This window comes from Agelaius tricolor, unplaced genomic scaffold (genome assembly GCF_023055355.1).
Source record: "Agelaius tricolor isolate 1412-34295 unplaced genomic scaffold, bAgeTri1.0.p SCAF_2, whole genome shotgun sequence".
Taxonomy (NCBI): Eukaryota; Metazoa; Chordata; class Aves; order Passeriformes; family Icteridae; genus Agelaius; species Agelaius tricolor.
In genome coordinates, this window is record NW_027269262.1 from 49935759 (window position 1) to 49949954 (window position 14196).

General features: G+C 36.6%; 1 protein-coding gene across 2 annotated transcripts in view; it reads right to left on the minus strand.

Moving 5' to 3' along the window:
- Positions 1–4178: 4178 nt before the first annotated feature.
- Positions 4179–14196, minus strand: part of SS18 (SS18 subunit of BAF chromatin remodeling complex) — a 42757-nt gene continuing 32739 nt past the window's right edge. The window contains exons 8-11 of one of the 2 annotated variants that reach the window (XM_071418512.1): positions 12040–12132; positions 11199–11321; positions 8373–8506; positions 4179–6247 (exon numbers count right to left, since the gene is read on the minus strand). In XM_071418512.1, coding sequence (XP_071274613.1) covers positions 6221–6247; positions 8373–8506; positions 11199–11321; positions 12040–12132 — 377 coding nt within the window. In that variant the 3' untranslated portion in view covers positions 4179–6220. The remainder of the gene's footprint in view (positions 6248–8372; positions 8507–11198; positions 11322–12039; positions 12133–14196) is intronic. The other variant, XM_071418518.1, reaches the window with a different exon arrangement.

Sequence of the window (14196 nt, forward strand, 5' to 3'; positions counted from 1 at the left end):
GACAGATACCCTCGTACTCACCACATATCTATTTCAGTCCTAAAATCAACCTCTTGCCATCAACCAAAAACGCTGGAGGATACAACAGAAACCTTCATGCTGCCTCAGGTTTGCCAAATGCACTTTTCCTGAGCCTACATGGACACTGAAGCAGGAAATAAATCCTAAGCCAGTGTCACTCTAGCAAATATTTTGTCATACTCAGATGGGCTGGATCTCTGTCCTTATGAAATCAGAAACTCTGGTGTTTCCAGGCAGAACCCTTTTTACACACCAGTAGGCTAAGAAGGCATTCCAGGATAGAAGGCAAACATTTTTGCTAAACTGGAAACAGTGTTGTGAGCAGATTGATACAATTATCTAAGTGCCCAAATAAGAGCTAGCTCTTAAATAATCTGCATCCTTGCTGGGGTGAAAAAAAAAGAAAAGACAGAGATTCTGATCATTAACCTTTGAGACTGACACTGCATCAACTTGCCAAAAAACTATCTTAACAAGTAAGGCCATAATTAGCATTTAGAAAGAAACTCTAAGAACTGCAGCACTTGTTTACATTGTAGCCCTGTGGAAAGAAAGTCGAAAGGCTGTGGGCTGAGAAAAGCTACATGTCGAAAAATGTCAACGTGGCAACTTAATACTGGAGACCAAAACTTCTTGACTTGAAATTTGCTAAAAGCATCCGGAACTACAACTGATGGAACTTAATTTCATAACAACAAAATGTGTGTTTCTACCAAGCCTGCCCTCGCAAATGGTATTTTTCTATAAAAGTATCTGTAATGAACCTGTGTAAAGATGCCAGTGCACTTCTGGCAACACCAACTGCAGTAGGTGATTAGAATTTATGCTGTGTAAAATTAACTGTGAGATTAAATTAAAATTATGAACCAAAATGCAAAAGCATTTATATGGCAATTCACCTACACCATTTGTTTAAAAAGTGCCAAGGCAAGTGAAAATGACACAGTGCCCTGAAGAGTTCACAGACTATTAGGTCTGGTTATTCCAGCAGCTTCCTTTCCAGCCCCACAGCTGGAAAACCAAAAACCCCAGGTGTACCTCTGTGAAGCCACTGACATACCAAACTACCTTCATTCCTAAGACCAACATGTGAATAGTTAAAGAGAAAATTAGAAAACTTTATCTATGGAAAACAGAAAAATCTCTTGTAAAATCATCAGATCTCAAGCAGGGAAAAAAAAGACATTCTGTTGGATTAGTCAGAATTTTCCTGAAAAATTATGTCATGGGAAGCTTAAGAGAGTTCAGTGAAAGTACCCAGCCAGCATCTTGCAAGACTGAAATGTAAGTATTTCACTATTCACATTGTTTAGGAGATATATTTCACCATAGCAAAAAAACCAGCTTTCTGAATAGAGCATTGCTTTTTTTCTGCCCTAATTTAATTGTTCATGTAAAATGAGGTTGCAGCAAAGTGGGGGTCAGGCTGCTCTCCAAATAACAGCTGGTAGGACAGGAGTCCTATTCTCCCCTCACCAACTTACCAAACTGCACATGGGGAGGTTTAGATTTAGTATTTGGAAAAAGCTTCTCTTCCAAAAGGGTTGTCAAGTGTTGGAACAGGCTGCCCAGTGCAGTGGTGGAGCTGGCATCCCTGGAGGTATTTAACAGACGTGGCACTTGGAGACATGGGCGCTGGTAGACTTGGCTCTGCTGGCCTAATGGTTGCACTCACTGGTCTTAAAGATCTTTTCCAACCTAACCAGTTTTACATTACTGTACATCTATCCAATTCATTTTTTAATCCTACTAAACCCATGGGATTGAGTCTGCAGTTCTGCATGCCATAAGAAGCATTCATCAATTTCAAAGGTGCTGCTTTTAATTTTGGTCATGTTGCCTGTATCCTTACAAAAATTACATCTGTTATTTACTGCTGGTTTACACATACTGACATTTGAAATAATCCCAAACACACTGTATTTGTCCTTGGCCATTTGTTACCCACTTACCTTTTACCTGAGCTGTCTTTTTGATGTGGAAGAGACAAGGTTGAACAATAATTCTGAACTGAAAAGAATTCTTATCAGTATTTAGAGTACTTTGTTAAGCATTCCACAGCACAACTTTTCGAGTATTTTGGTAGCCCTTTGACTCCTGACACCCACTGAACAGAACTTTAACTGTGTTAGCTGCTGGACTACTCCTGACACCTGAATAGCCGGGTATGAGTAAAAAGGAATTATCTCACCCAGTACTGTATTTATAAACATCAGTGATTTCTTAAGTTCTGCTATCTATGTCCCATTGCATTTCTAGTTTAAGTCCTGCATAATCTAAGTAGCACCACTTCCACCTCTTGTTGCTGTTGAAATACATATTCTTTTCTCCAATTTATTTTAAAGTGTTAATCAATGATCCCTAGAGAGCTCCAGAGTAACTTACTATCAACCTCTATTACTTGTGATACTCAGCATTTATTCCTACACCCCTTTTGCTGTCTTATCCCATTCCTAGTGCTTCACAGTCAACCTTACTCCATGCTTCATTTTTATGATAGCAGCTTCTCAGAGAACTTCAGGCATTGTGAACATAAAGATCAATTCCATCAGACTGTGCTATGAGTTGTTACTATAACTCTACCAGACTGAGGGTCAGCTTTTGTTGTTTTGAATATTTTTTTTAAATGAACATATTTAGCTTAGGTTGTTGGGGTTTTCTTACTTACTACTTTATCCAGGTATCTATTCATCTCAGAAGGTTTGTTTGGCTTCATTTCACAGGATTTCACTCTTATGCTTCTGTTTTATGATACAGCAATTGTTGTTCCTGTAGGGAAAGCCTGCTACTTTGTTTTTGAACTTCTTCAGGGCTTCTGGCAGAACTCCACCTAGACTTGCTGAAGTAACAGTTTCTCTTAATTTTGTAAATTTAAGTATTCTTTTTTGAAATCGAAAATCTGATTTTTTTTATCACATTGTAGGCTTTTAGCATCCTCTGTGGTGAAAACCGTAGAAATACAATGGTATTTTTGCACTGAGGTCCTTGCCCCTCTTTAATCAGGTGCATTTTCTCAAAAAATCTATTACTTTACACATTTTAGAGTAATTTAGGTATGAAAATGGAAGTGTCTTTTGTGAAATGATACATTTAGCCTGCCTACAAAGCAGCACATTTGCTTTCTTATGGCCAACATTGTGAAGTCAATTTCAACTGAAACAAGGAGCCAGCTTCTCCCTTCTGCAAGTCATTCACAGAGCAGAAAAGGAAATAAAACAGTCTGAATACTGAAAACATACAATGGCAAAAATCATAACCCTATGATAAATAGAAGTCACTGAATGCATTAACCCCTCCTCTTTACTCTTTTACCATTTTTATAATTTCTGCTCATGTGTTTGATTTGCTATGTCAGTCGCCCTCATTTTCTATATTCTGACTGTAAAATGCCAGTTGCAACACCTTTTTTACTAGTTTCCTTTTGGCTGGATTTTATTTTATAAGGAAGACTTACTAAAATGAACTTTGTATCTTGCCATTTTCTCCTGGTCCTGTCATGCACTTCTTTTGTTTAGGGAACACACGTTCCTTTCTAATATATAGTTTTAGAAAAACTTCTGCGAGGAGATATCTCCTCTCAAGTTGTTCTTCTGGCATAGTATCAGAGGAATAAGGTAATTTTTGTCACCACCAATTAAAAAGTTTTACGAAACAGGACTGTTATAAAACAATTAAACCTTGCAAATGCAGTAGTCTCTAGGAGGGAAACCCTGGAGGAAATTCTGCTTATTAAAACTGCAATTTTAGTTTCCATTAAAAAGGAGAATAAGACAACAGAAGATGGGTTGGCAAGACAAATTATTTCTTAATGTCAGTTGAGCCTATTTCAAATGAGATAACGTATCTACACCAGGTTGGGTTCAACACATTTTTGCCTCGTCAACTCATTTATCTAATTCAGTCATCTTGATTATAGCCTCATGGACCTTCATTTTCAGAGAAAGAATTTCTTAACAAACAACCTACACAACATGCTGATTACTGAACAGTTAATTCTAATTAACTTGGCTATGGCAAGAGAATTTTGATAAAGTCCTAGACTGCAAATAAGGTCTGGTTATTCTGGCCAAACATCTTTAAAATCAAAACCCACAGCAGAGTCTCCAGATGAGACATCAGAGTGATAGGGATCTAATTTAAAGAAACAAATGAGAAAATTAAAATCACAAATAATTTATTCTTCCGTTAGAATTGATGGAGTACAGTTTTAAATAGCAATGAAGTACACAGTGGTGGAAAATTGGCACAGAACCTGCAAGATTTTAATTCAGAATAATGTTCCTCATGCCATATCTGTTCAAACCTTGATGTGTATTTTTTATTGACTTTAAGAAATCTGTTTTCCTTTTAAAAAGGATGCACAAATTGAAAATCTTGTCTTCCATATATAATGTCACACATACTATGAACACGAGTTGTTTTTTATCCCCCTGAACATTGATTGCAAACTGAAAAAACACAAAATATTTTACTCCTGGGTTAATTTTAGGTTTTATCATTTATAAAAGTTGCAAGGGATTCTTGAATGCGTATATTTCTGCAGAATAGAATATCCATTTATTTATCTGATACACAGTTGTAGGGCAGTTTCAAAACCAATTTTTTGTGTGCTGTTGTTATTGATCAAGGTGCTGCCTCTCTCACATGCAACACTATAAGCATTAATGCAGTTCCAAACAAAATTTGGCATTTCCCTCATCAACAGGTTTTGTACTTAATGTTATAAAACATCCCCTTGGTCTCATGTTAACCAATAAGAAAAATGGGCACAAACAAAAATGTCCCTTTTCTAAAGTTATTAACTCCCAGTTAGGAAAGCTCTCCTGGTTCCGGCCAGGACGGGGTTAATTTTTGCAGTAGCCAGGAGGGCACACCTCATTTTCAGGGGACCCTTCCAGGCAGTGTAGCATGGGGTGGAACCGGGCTCTGCATGGTGAGCAATCAACCATGTGTGAAGCCTTCACCTCTTTCTTGCACCCTCTGGCACTGGCATTGCTGCCCTTACCTTCCTTTTGCTGTTTCCAGTAAATTGTTCTCTCAAGCCCTGATCTTTCCCTTTTGTGCCTCTGATTCTCCTCTCCAGCCTGCCACAAAGGAAGGGGAGAGTGGGGAGCAAGCGAGCAAGCGTGGCTTGGAGTGTGTCAGTGGGAAGACTAAAATTGGGGGACACCATTCCTAAACCATGACAAAAGTTTAGATAGGTTTTACAAAGTCCTCTAGGCTATTTTGATACATACAAATTATTCAACTAAAGGTTAAAATACACTTATACAATACAGTCCTGTTCTCCATATTCTTTTTCAAGTTCTTTGCATATTCAAGCCAAGTAAAATTAACACTTGTCATTTTCTTTGTTATTGCAATTATTAAGAAGGATTACAGCTTGCTTATGCAAAGCTCTGACAAAACACTTGAGAAATAAAACCCAAACATTTATCTTGTTACCCAAAAAATGTTGCAGAAAATTGTCAAACTATGTTAGAAACAATTTTTACAAAACCGCTTCACTCAGAAAAATTGGAAAGCTTAAAAATTTTATCTTTGCACAAGACTATATTACACTGTCCTTAATTATGTTCCCATTTAGATAACTGGGATTCTCAATCTTTGTATGTGAACCCATCAGTGACATAGAATGCTCTCCATCTTTTCACTGTTATCTTTATTGTACACCATTTCGAGACTAATACAATCAAGCATTTACCATGCCCTACCCATTTTAACAGTAGATTTGTTATCCTGCCCAGCGAGTAGTGTACTGTCTTGCATATTCATCACATGTAAAACATAATATACAAAATATTGCTGCTGTAAAAAGTGTGCATTTCCCCTTTCCCCCTACAAAAAAAATCTGTGGAAAAAATATTAAATTCCCATAACCTTCATAAACATACAAAGCTGTTTGCACCTCTCAGTCTGTAACAGTATATATGACATACAGTTCTCAACTCACTGCAAATTGTTATGTCACAGATTTTCTGTCCAATATTGCCATCTAGAGTAGAGATGTGAAACTAGTTTCTGAGAATCTACAGTCTTTAACAATTAACCCATAAAGACTGTATAACCATAAAACAGCCACAAGATTTTTCCAAAATCTAGATGGAATGGGAGGCTCTCATCTTGGGAAGATGTCCACAGTGCTGAGGAGACAATATGGCTGCTAATAGATTTTGCCTACCGGAATGTGAGTACTTTTTCACTGTTGGTAATTTCCATATTGACCCTAAAAAAATTCAAAATACATAATTAGACTACAAGGCATATTTTCCTGCATTTAAAGCTGTAATTGGAAGACCATCAAAATAAACTGTGATATTAAAAGATGGAAACTAATACAAGTAAATGATATACTGATATGAGTAATAAGTTTCATCTCACTAAAAATACTTTGAGCTTTAATGCAGAAGTAAGACCAAAGACATGAATATAAGGCCAGGAGCCTAATTTGATCAAAAGAGTATACCTTTATATTCAATAGGCTGCTGTGAAATTAGCAGAACATCATTAAAAAAAAGAAAGATGGGGATTACTTCCCACCTAAACCTTGAAAATTATTTCAAAAAGTCAAGGTCACCAAAATTCAAAGTAATTTAGGAAAGTAACCATGACACAAAGGTACCTAAAATTATTAATCTATCAAGCATTACATGTATTTCAAAACCAAGGCACATCCTGATGAACATGAACAACCAGCCTACATATCCTACAGAGGCAATTATTCCACAGATCTGATACATAGAATTACCACCCTTATTGATATTCTCTATTTCTTTTGACAGAATGTCATGTACTGCAGAAGTGGACAGAGGTGAAAGCATCAATGCTATAAGCTTACCATGATCCTTCACCACCACAGGGCTCAAGGCTTGCAGAAAGAAGTACTGTGCTAGGAAGTGAACATGCTCCAAACTGATCCTGCCACCGTTCCATGCAAAGTACTACCACAACAAGGTAGTGTTTTACATTTTAGTTTTATGTTGCAATGCCAGTTATGTTCCATTATAATATAACAATCAGTCACAAAGAAGAGTTTCACAACAGCTGCCAGATGAGAATTTAAGCAGCACAATTCATATGGGAATGGCCAGTATGAAAGAGAGGTCTTCTATAACTGAGTTTCCCAGGGGAACTTGCAAGTGCACAAACTGGAGGAGCACAGCCTATCAACAGAGAGGGTTATCCACCTCTACTGCAAGGAAAGCTGGAAAAAACTCAGCAAATTGTGATTAAGTTCCCTTGACCCTATACTGGCCACAAGTAAAGAATTCTCCTGTAGCTTATTGTTTTCAGAGGAAGCTACTGGTTCAGTGCATAAACATTTTATCTGTTAAATAATTAAAAGTAACTGCATCTCTAAACTACCACACAGAGAGTTTGTTCCTTATTCCTTGTCTTTTCTAATTTCTCTATAAAGAAAGCCAACTGTTCATCAAAACTGGGGGCAATTCTCACTTCCTCAGGGAAGTTTTTCTTGAAAATTGAATTGATCTTCTACTGACATAACAGGACTTTATTTAAACATTAGAACCTCAACTTTATCATTTAGTTAATCTTAATATTATTTATACCAAGGAAAGTAATAAAGCATTTTAATGATGCTTCTGAATGATTAATAGTGAAAAGTTTGGATTTTTACAAGTTAGTACTTTTTACAGGAACTAAACCTGTTTCATCCTTTAATTTTAAGCCAGCTTTTTTACATGAGCCCTTCACTACAACTCCAGCCCAAAGTTTTGGTGGTAATTGTTTGTTTGTTTTAATCTTGTCTTAGCAGTAATAGGAATGAAACAGTTGATTTTCAGGTCACTTCTTTCCCATGTTCACTGCTCCCTTATACTGCTCAGAGAAAATCTGTGCAAAAACAAGTTCACGTCTCCCCATAAGCTCTGCAGCTGAAAGACCTCAGCTGCACGCCTCAGGTGCTTTTGCAACTGAAGAGGAAGATTATGATTAGGATTTGTGTTTGTGGAAAATAAATTCAACCATTTCTATTGCAAAGAAGTAATGAAAAATGATCCACCATGAGATTTAGATACCTCATCTTTCATATTAGTCATTCACCATAAGGCTATGAAACACATCACCTTAATTTCTAACATCCAAAAACACTGCTGGGAAGGCCTCACTTTGCCAAATTGCATTAAAATTTAGGAAACTCAGGAGAGAATGACTAATCACAATTCCATACAAATGATTCTTGGTAACTCACCAAGAAATAAACTCCATGAGAATTGTATGTACATACCTGAAAGACCATGTCCTAAAATTCATTAGTTTAAGTGTCCAGAACCTAAGATTATCAAATGAGTGTGTAAGATTCACAACTTTCTCATCAAACAGAAGAATACCTGGTCATATCCGTAAGGCCTCTGCTGTGGTGGTTGTGGTGGCCCAGGCTGCGTGGGTCTGTATCCCCCATACTGTTGTCCTTGTCCCTGTGGATAATTGGGATACTGAGGCCCTGGACCACTCTGGGAAGGACCTGGAGATCATTAAATTTAAAAAAAAAAAAAAAAAAAAAAAGTGCTTAAGATGTTGGAAAGAAGAGAACAGGGAAAACACTGAATTTTACAGCTAAAAAACCACTGAATTTTACAGCTAACCAGGACTAAGAAATACCACTACTATGCAATTAGGTCTTTTGAGTGTCCTACCTCCCTCCCCCTGGAAAGCACCTTGGCTGCCAGGGCCTGTGCTCCAACCACAGAAACATTTACTTTTATTTATATATTCATTGTTTAATATCAATGCATGTAGTTCCACGTACAGGACAGAGAAGAACAAGGCAAGAAATTATAAACATGAGCCCTTTCCAGGTTTTAGGAAGGCAGTCTCCTGATGTAGGCTGCTTGAGTTCCAGAATTTTCTAATGCCAAGAGCAGCCAGATAACCAGCTATGTTTAGCATTTGGACTTTCTGAAGAGACCAGCAGTACTGTGCTGCCAGAAAGTGAAGTCCCACACCACAGCAGGCAATCATGGATGGGGTGTCAGGCAAGCAAGCTACACATGTATAAAATGTGAGATGTGACAAGCAGTAAAATGTATTGTGAGATGGAAAAAAGCACCCTCTACTCCACACTCCTTTGGTAATATTGACTTTCCAGAAAAAGGTTAAGAAAAAACCCAAAACTTGGACTCCAGTCTTTTTTGTCTGTAAAAGAAGTAGTTCTTTTGCAAGTATAACTCTCTGTTACTATTCACAGGGACTTGGCCTGTCTACCACTGGAAGCTGCACGATACCACAATCAGGCATTGCAGCCATATTCCAAACAAAATTATCCCCATCCCCTCCAGCACTGGGAGAGATGTACTCTGTATTTCAGTGGCAACCCTTATGAATCCTCAGCAGTGGATCTGTTAGCTTTTTCAACAACACTCCTCAAAAACTGGGTCTCTATTTTTCAGAGCTGAAGTTCTGCAGCTTTTCAGAAGGGCTTTTCTTTTAAACAAACCAACACTTTTGTTTCCTTCACTTCAGAAGAAACAGGTATGTTTTTAGCAACAGTGATTCAGTGCTAGAGAGGGCTAGTCTGAGCTACAGGCACTGGACATTAGGATGACATCAGCTGATAACTCCTTCAGTAATTCTGGATCTGTAAGACAGTGAAAAGATGACCTGGAGAAGAAAAGCTCCATAAGCTATTACCATTCTCCTCAGGCCTCAAATCCCCTTGAACTATGCAGCTTCACCTTTCCACAGTGAAACAAAACCTTAAAGATTGATAATAATGTCTTGAGATATTGATTTATTTCTGAAAATTAGAAAGCAATTAAATATTAAATTGAACGAGAATACAACATCCTAAAAGTGCTGTGTTCATCTGATAAATGAACATGGATTTATTTATTCATGGTAATTCTTTATAGCCGAATTCTAAATATTCATTGACAAATTTCACAGAAAAGAAATGGAACTTTGGTAACAATTCTGGCTAAAAACAAGAAACTGAAAAATATATTATTCTGTTTTACAAATTATATTGGGTAAGTGGCTCCAAAAGACTTCCTAATCCCTTTTTCTTCTAGCATTTCTTAACCTAAACTTTCTGAATAAATCAGATTTTATTTCTTTACTTACAAAGTTCAGAGCAGTGATCAACATGACCTCTACTCTGACCTTTAGTCTATTCCTATATTATGTTTAGCAGAATGTAGGTACAAGTATTACTCCAGAACTATCAATTCATCCATAAACTCCAGGAGTAGAACTTGGTAAATCTCAGTGGATCCTCTTAAAGCTTAACTCTGTCTCAACATAACTGGATTTCATGTGAATCTGGCATTTATCTACATGGCAAACATATTACCTGTGCATTTCCTCACATACACACAATGTTGAAAGCTTTAGCATTTAAGCCTGCAAATGAGCTGAAAGCTAATGTACATGGAATTTATGAAATTTCAGAGATTCCTTCTTCTGTCATAAATTTATGTATATTGCTTTACAGTATGAAAGCAAATAAAACTTTTTTGAGTTTCAGTATGCTCTTCTGACATGAAGTTTTTTAGAATTAATTCACCAAAATTACATTCTACTGCTTTAAGTTTCCTTTTTAGGTGGTTTTCCTTGAATCTAGGGACTTGTGGCAGAGAATTTCTCATTCCTGCCATGCACCAAAAGGTTTTGACTACTAGTACGAATTTATAAGGCACGGTTGCTTTAAAGGTATGCTGTCAATGCTTACAGTCATTTCTCTACTGATCAATACAAGAATTTGAAAATGATGGTTCATGTATGTGAACCATGAATATGTTCATGTATGTGTTGAATGAAGTTTTAAACCAGTTTTTAAAAGACTGTTTTAACTGGCAAATCCACAGATGAAAGTGGTTCTTTGTCCTCTTAGTAAGTATGTTCACCTAGAGAAGAGAGAAAGGAGCAGAATCTTTCTGGGTCCTTCTAAATTACAGACACCCATTGCAATGCCGTTTAGTCACTCTTCACTTTTCTGTGCCACCACACTCTCCTAGACTGCCTAATCCTAAACAGATCTAAGTCCCAAAAGACACTGCCTTCTATGTTTTCTTGTCTCAGCCCAGTGAAATTGCAGGCACAGAGCTGTTCTGTCCAAGCCTGGCCTCTGGACACAGTCAAACAGGGATGGAGTAAGACACAACAAAGGTCTCTCCTAGTCCTTTCTGTGACAGCTGTCTGTGTCCTCAGGTTCTTACCATAACCCTGCTGTTGTCCTGGATAGCCTTGTTGGCCGGGATATTGCTGCTGCTGTGGTGGATAACCCTGCTGTTGGGGTGGTCCTTGATATGCATCTTGCTGCTGACCATATTGCGAGTTTCCTGTAAGATCATTGCAAGAAAGCAAAAACTCATAAAGATACCTATTTTATTTTTTTTTCCTTCTAAGATGCACAGCCAACAACACAAGAACAAAATGAAAATGCAATATTGATTTCAAAAACTGAACAAAACAAAGAAAACTCAAACCAAACAGAAGGAACTCGGCCAAACAAACTGCAGTTAAAGCCAATTTTGCAAAGTTGAACTGCAGCATTTTCAGCGTCTCTGCCAAACGAGCATTACATTTACTGGAACATCACAGTCATAAGATCATGACTATGCTAAATAAAATAAAAAAAAAAGACAAAATTAAGGACAGCTACAAGAGCACAGACTAGCTACACAAGATCAGCAAGCTGTTTCCTAACAGCACTATAATTATACAAAATATACACACACAAAAAGATATATAACTGAACCAACAAATTTATGTTAAAATAAAAATTTCCATTGAGGTAAAAAAAAAAAAAAATCTCTAGAGTGTTTTAGTCATTTTACTGTTGTTAGAATGGCAAATTGTGGTTATATATTTAAGGTGTTTGCAAGAAATTATTCTGAAGGCTCCAAGTTCCCTGCCATTTCCAAGACAGCCAGCAACTAGTATTCTACAAGAGCTTTGCATGGGTATAAGTTGTGTTGTGCAAGAATGTCTGTTCCCGTTGAGGGTGGGGGAGGAGAGGGAATGTCTGTGCGTATGTGTGTGAAGGTATATAGATACCTCCTTCGTAGTAATGTTGTGAGGAATCCTCATAAGGCCTATCGTAGCCTTGTTCAGGATACGACGGTTGCTGATAACCGTAATCATTATGACCTACATCAATTCGACAAGAGACAGGAAGAAACGTTAATGGCCTCTGAGTGAAAACCCTAAAAATATTTCATTTCTCAGAAAAATGAAAAAAAAAATTTCAACTGGATATACATGAAAAAGAATTTTCAATTGTATTAGCCAAAGACTTATTAATATGATTTCCTTTCATATTGAATTAACATGTGACAGGGGAAAAAAAAGGCTTAATGCAGTAGTTCTAGAAACATCACAGTAAGGGATGGTCTTAACCTTCCAATAATCCTTGTTGGGGGAGTCGGAGGGGGGACGAGTACTTCATCTTTCACTCAAAAAAAAAATGAAAGCATTTAGGCCTTTCACATGTAAATAACCTGAATTAAATTAGAATGAACAAAGAAAGCAATTATCATACTTTGTCTAACACCTGTTCTGCTGATCTCCAATTCAAAAGCATATGCTAAAAGCAGTGTGAAATATAACAAATAAAGCTCAATGAAGTTATGAACCATCATCTACATTAAATTCTGGTTTTGAATGACAGAAATACAACACTCTCAAGGTTTTCCCTACAAACAGAATTCCTACTTAAAATCTTAAGAAAACTTTTCCTCTTACATTTCAGTCCTGAGCAGATTCATTACAAACAAACCTTTCTACTCAGAGACTACAGGCATCTCTGATTAAGGAAGCAATACATGCAGTAAGCACCCCACCTGTTGTTTTTAGCACACATATATTTTCTTACAGATGATCAAAATATATCTTATTGCTAACTTGGTCAAGAATACATGCCAAAATTTTGTTTACATTTGAAATTAAATATTATAAATTTGGAATAAATTTTTTAGATACAAGTAAGGAAAGGAGGAAACAATTCTGAAACTCAGTGGTTTTGTCATCAGGTCTGCAATACAGCACTGACTGAATCTTACATGCATACATAACCATTAAAACAAGTCTTAAAATATTCTACTTTTATTCTACATAAGAGTAATAATGAGGTAATGATAAAGATGACTCTTTAGAAGGAATAGATCCTAGAAGTCATCTGTGCTGTCACAAAGCTGCTGATGCTAACATCAAACCGCCTTTACTAGAGTAAATTGCCTGTAACAATTTAGCGTTCACGTGTATACATAAATCTTCTAAAATGAAATCTGAATAATTACCAGTTAATGCAACTTGTAAAATAACACAAGTTATTTGCACACACACCTCCAGAAATTAACACATGTAAGCTTATACAGATAAAGCTTGATGTACCTTAAAATCAATTTGATGGAAATTGAATTCAAACAACTGACTTGCATCCCTTTATTTGCTATGAGCAGTTGCTTTGGCAATTACACAGCTTTGCTTTGCATATATTTTTTAAACATTAACATGTACCACATTTCTTGAGCTTCATAAGATACCATTAAGTTGCACACATGGTTATCACAGTAGTCAGGAGTTAGCATCTTTGTTCTCCCAGTCTCTGCTCAGCCTGAAAACAAGTTAATTTCAACTTTTCTAACTTATAACACAATCCAATAGTCTTCAGCACTCCATAGTCCAAGAGGTAGGAGGACAGATTTATGAAATTCAAAGTTTCAGTCTTGTCTTGAAAGCACTGAGGGGACATCTAAAGAGGATTCACATTTTCAATATCCTCAGGGCAGGGACCACTTTATTCCTCTATAAATGTTAAACTGAAGGCCCATACCATGTCAGCAATAACACATTTGTGCGACTTACATGAAAATGAAACACTAAGTTAAAAAAAGTAGAGTATTTACAGAAAAAACCCACATCTTTTTAGCAAGTTTTTTCAGTTCAGTAAAATTTTTAATAAAAGGATATCGCCCCCTCTCTTATTGATAATAAAGTTATGACTGTTTAAATTCATGTCAATCATATTAGATATGCTAAGGAACTCTCCATTCTTTGAGAGAAACAAATTATTTCCATTCTTTTGAAATACTAAAACTGTTTTTAAGAGTTTCAAATGGGAGTAATACAAATTACATGCTTTAAGTTGCAAATTTAACTAGTCAGAGTAGCTTAAACTGTAGTAACAATTCTGAATTTGGAAGGGTTTTTAAA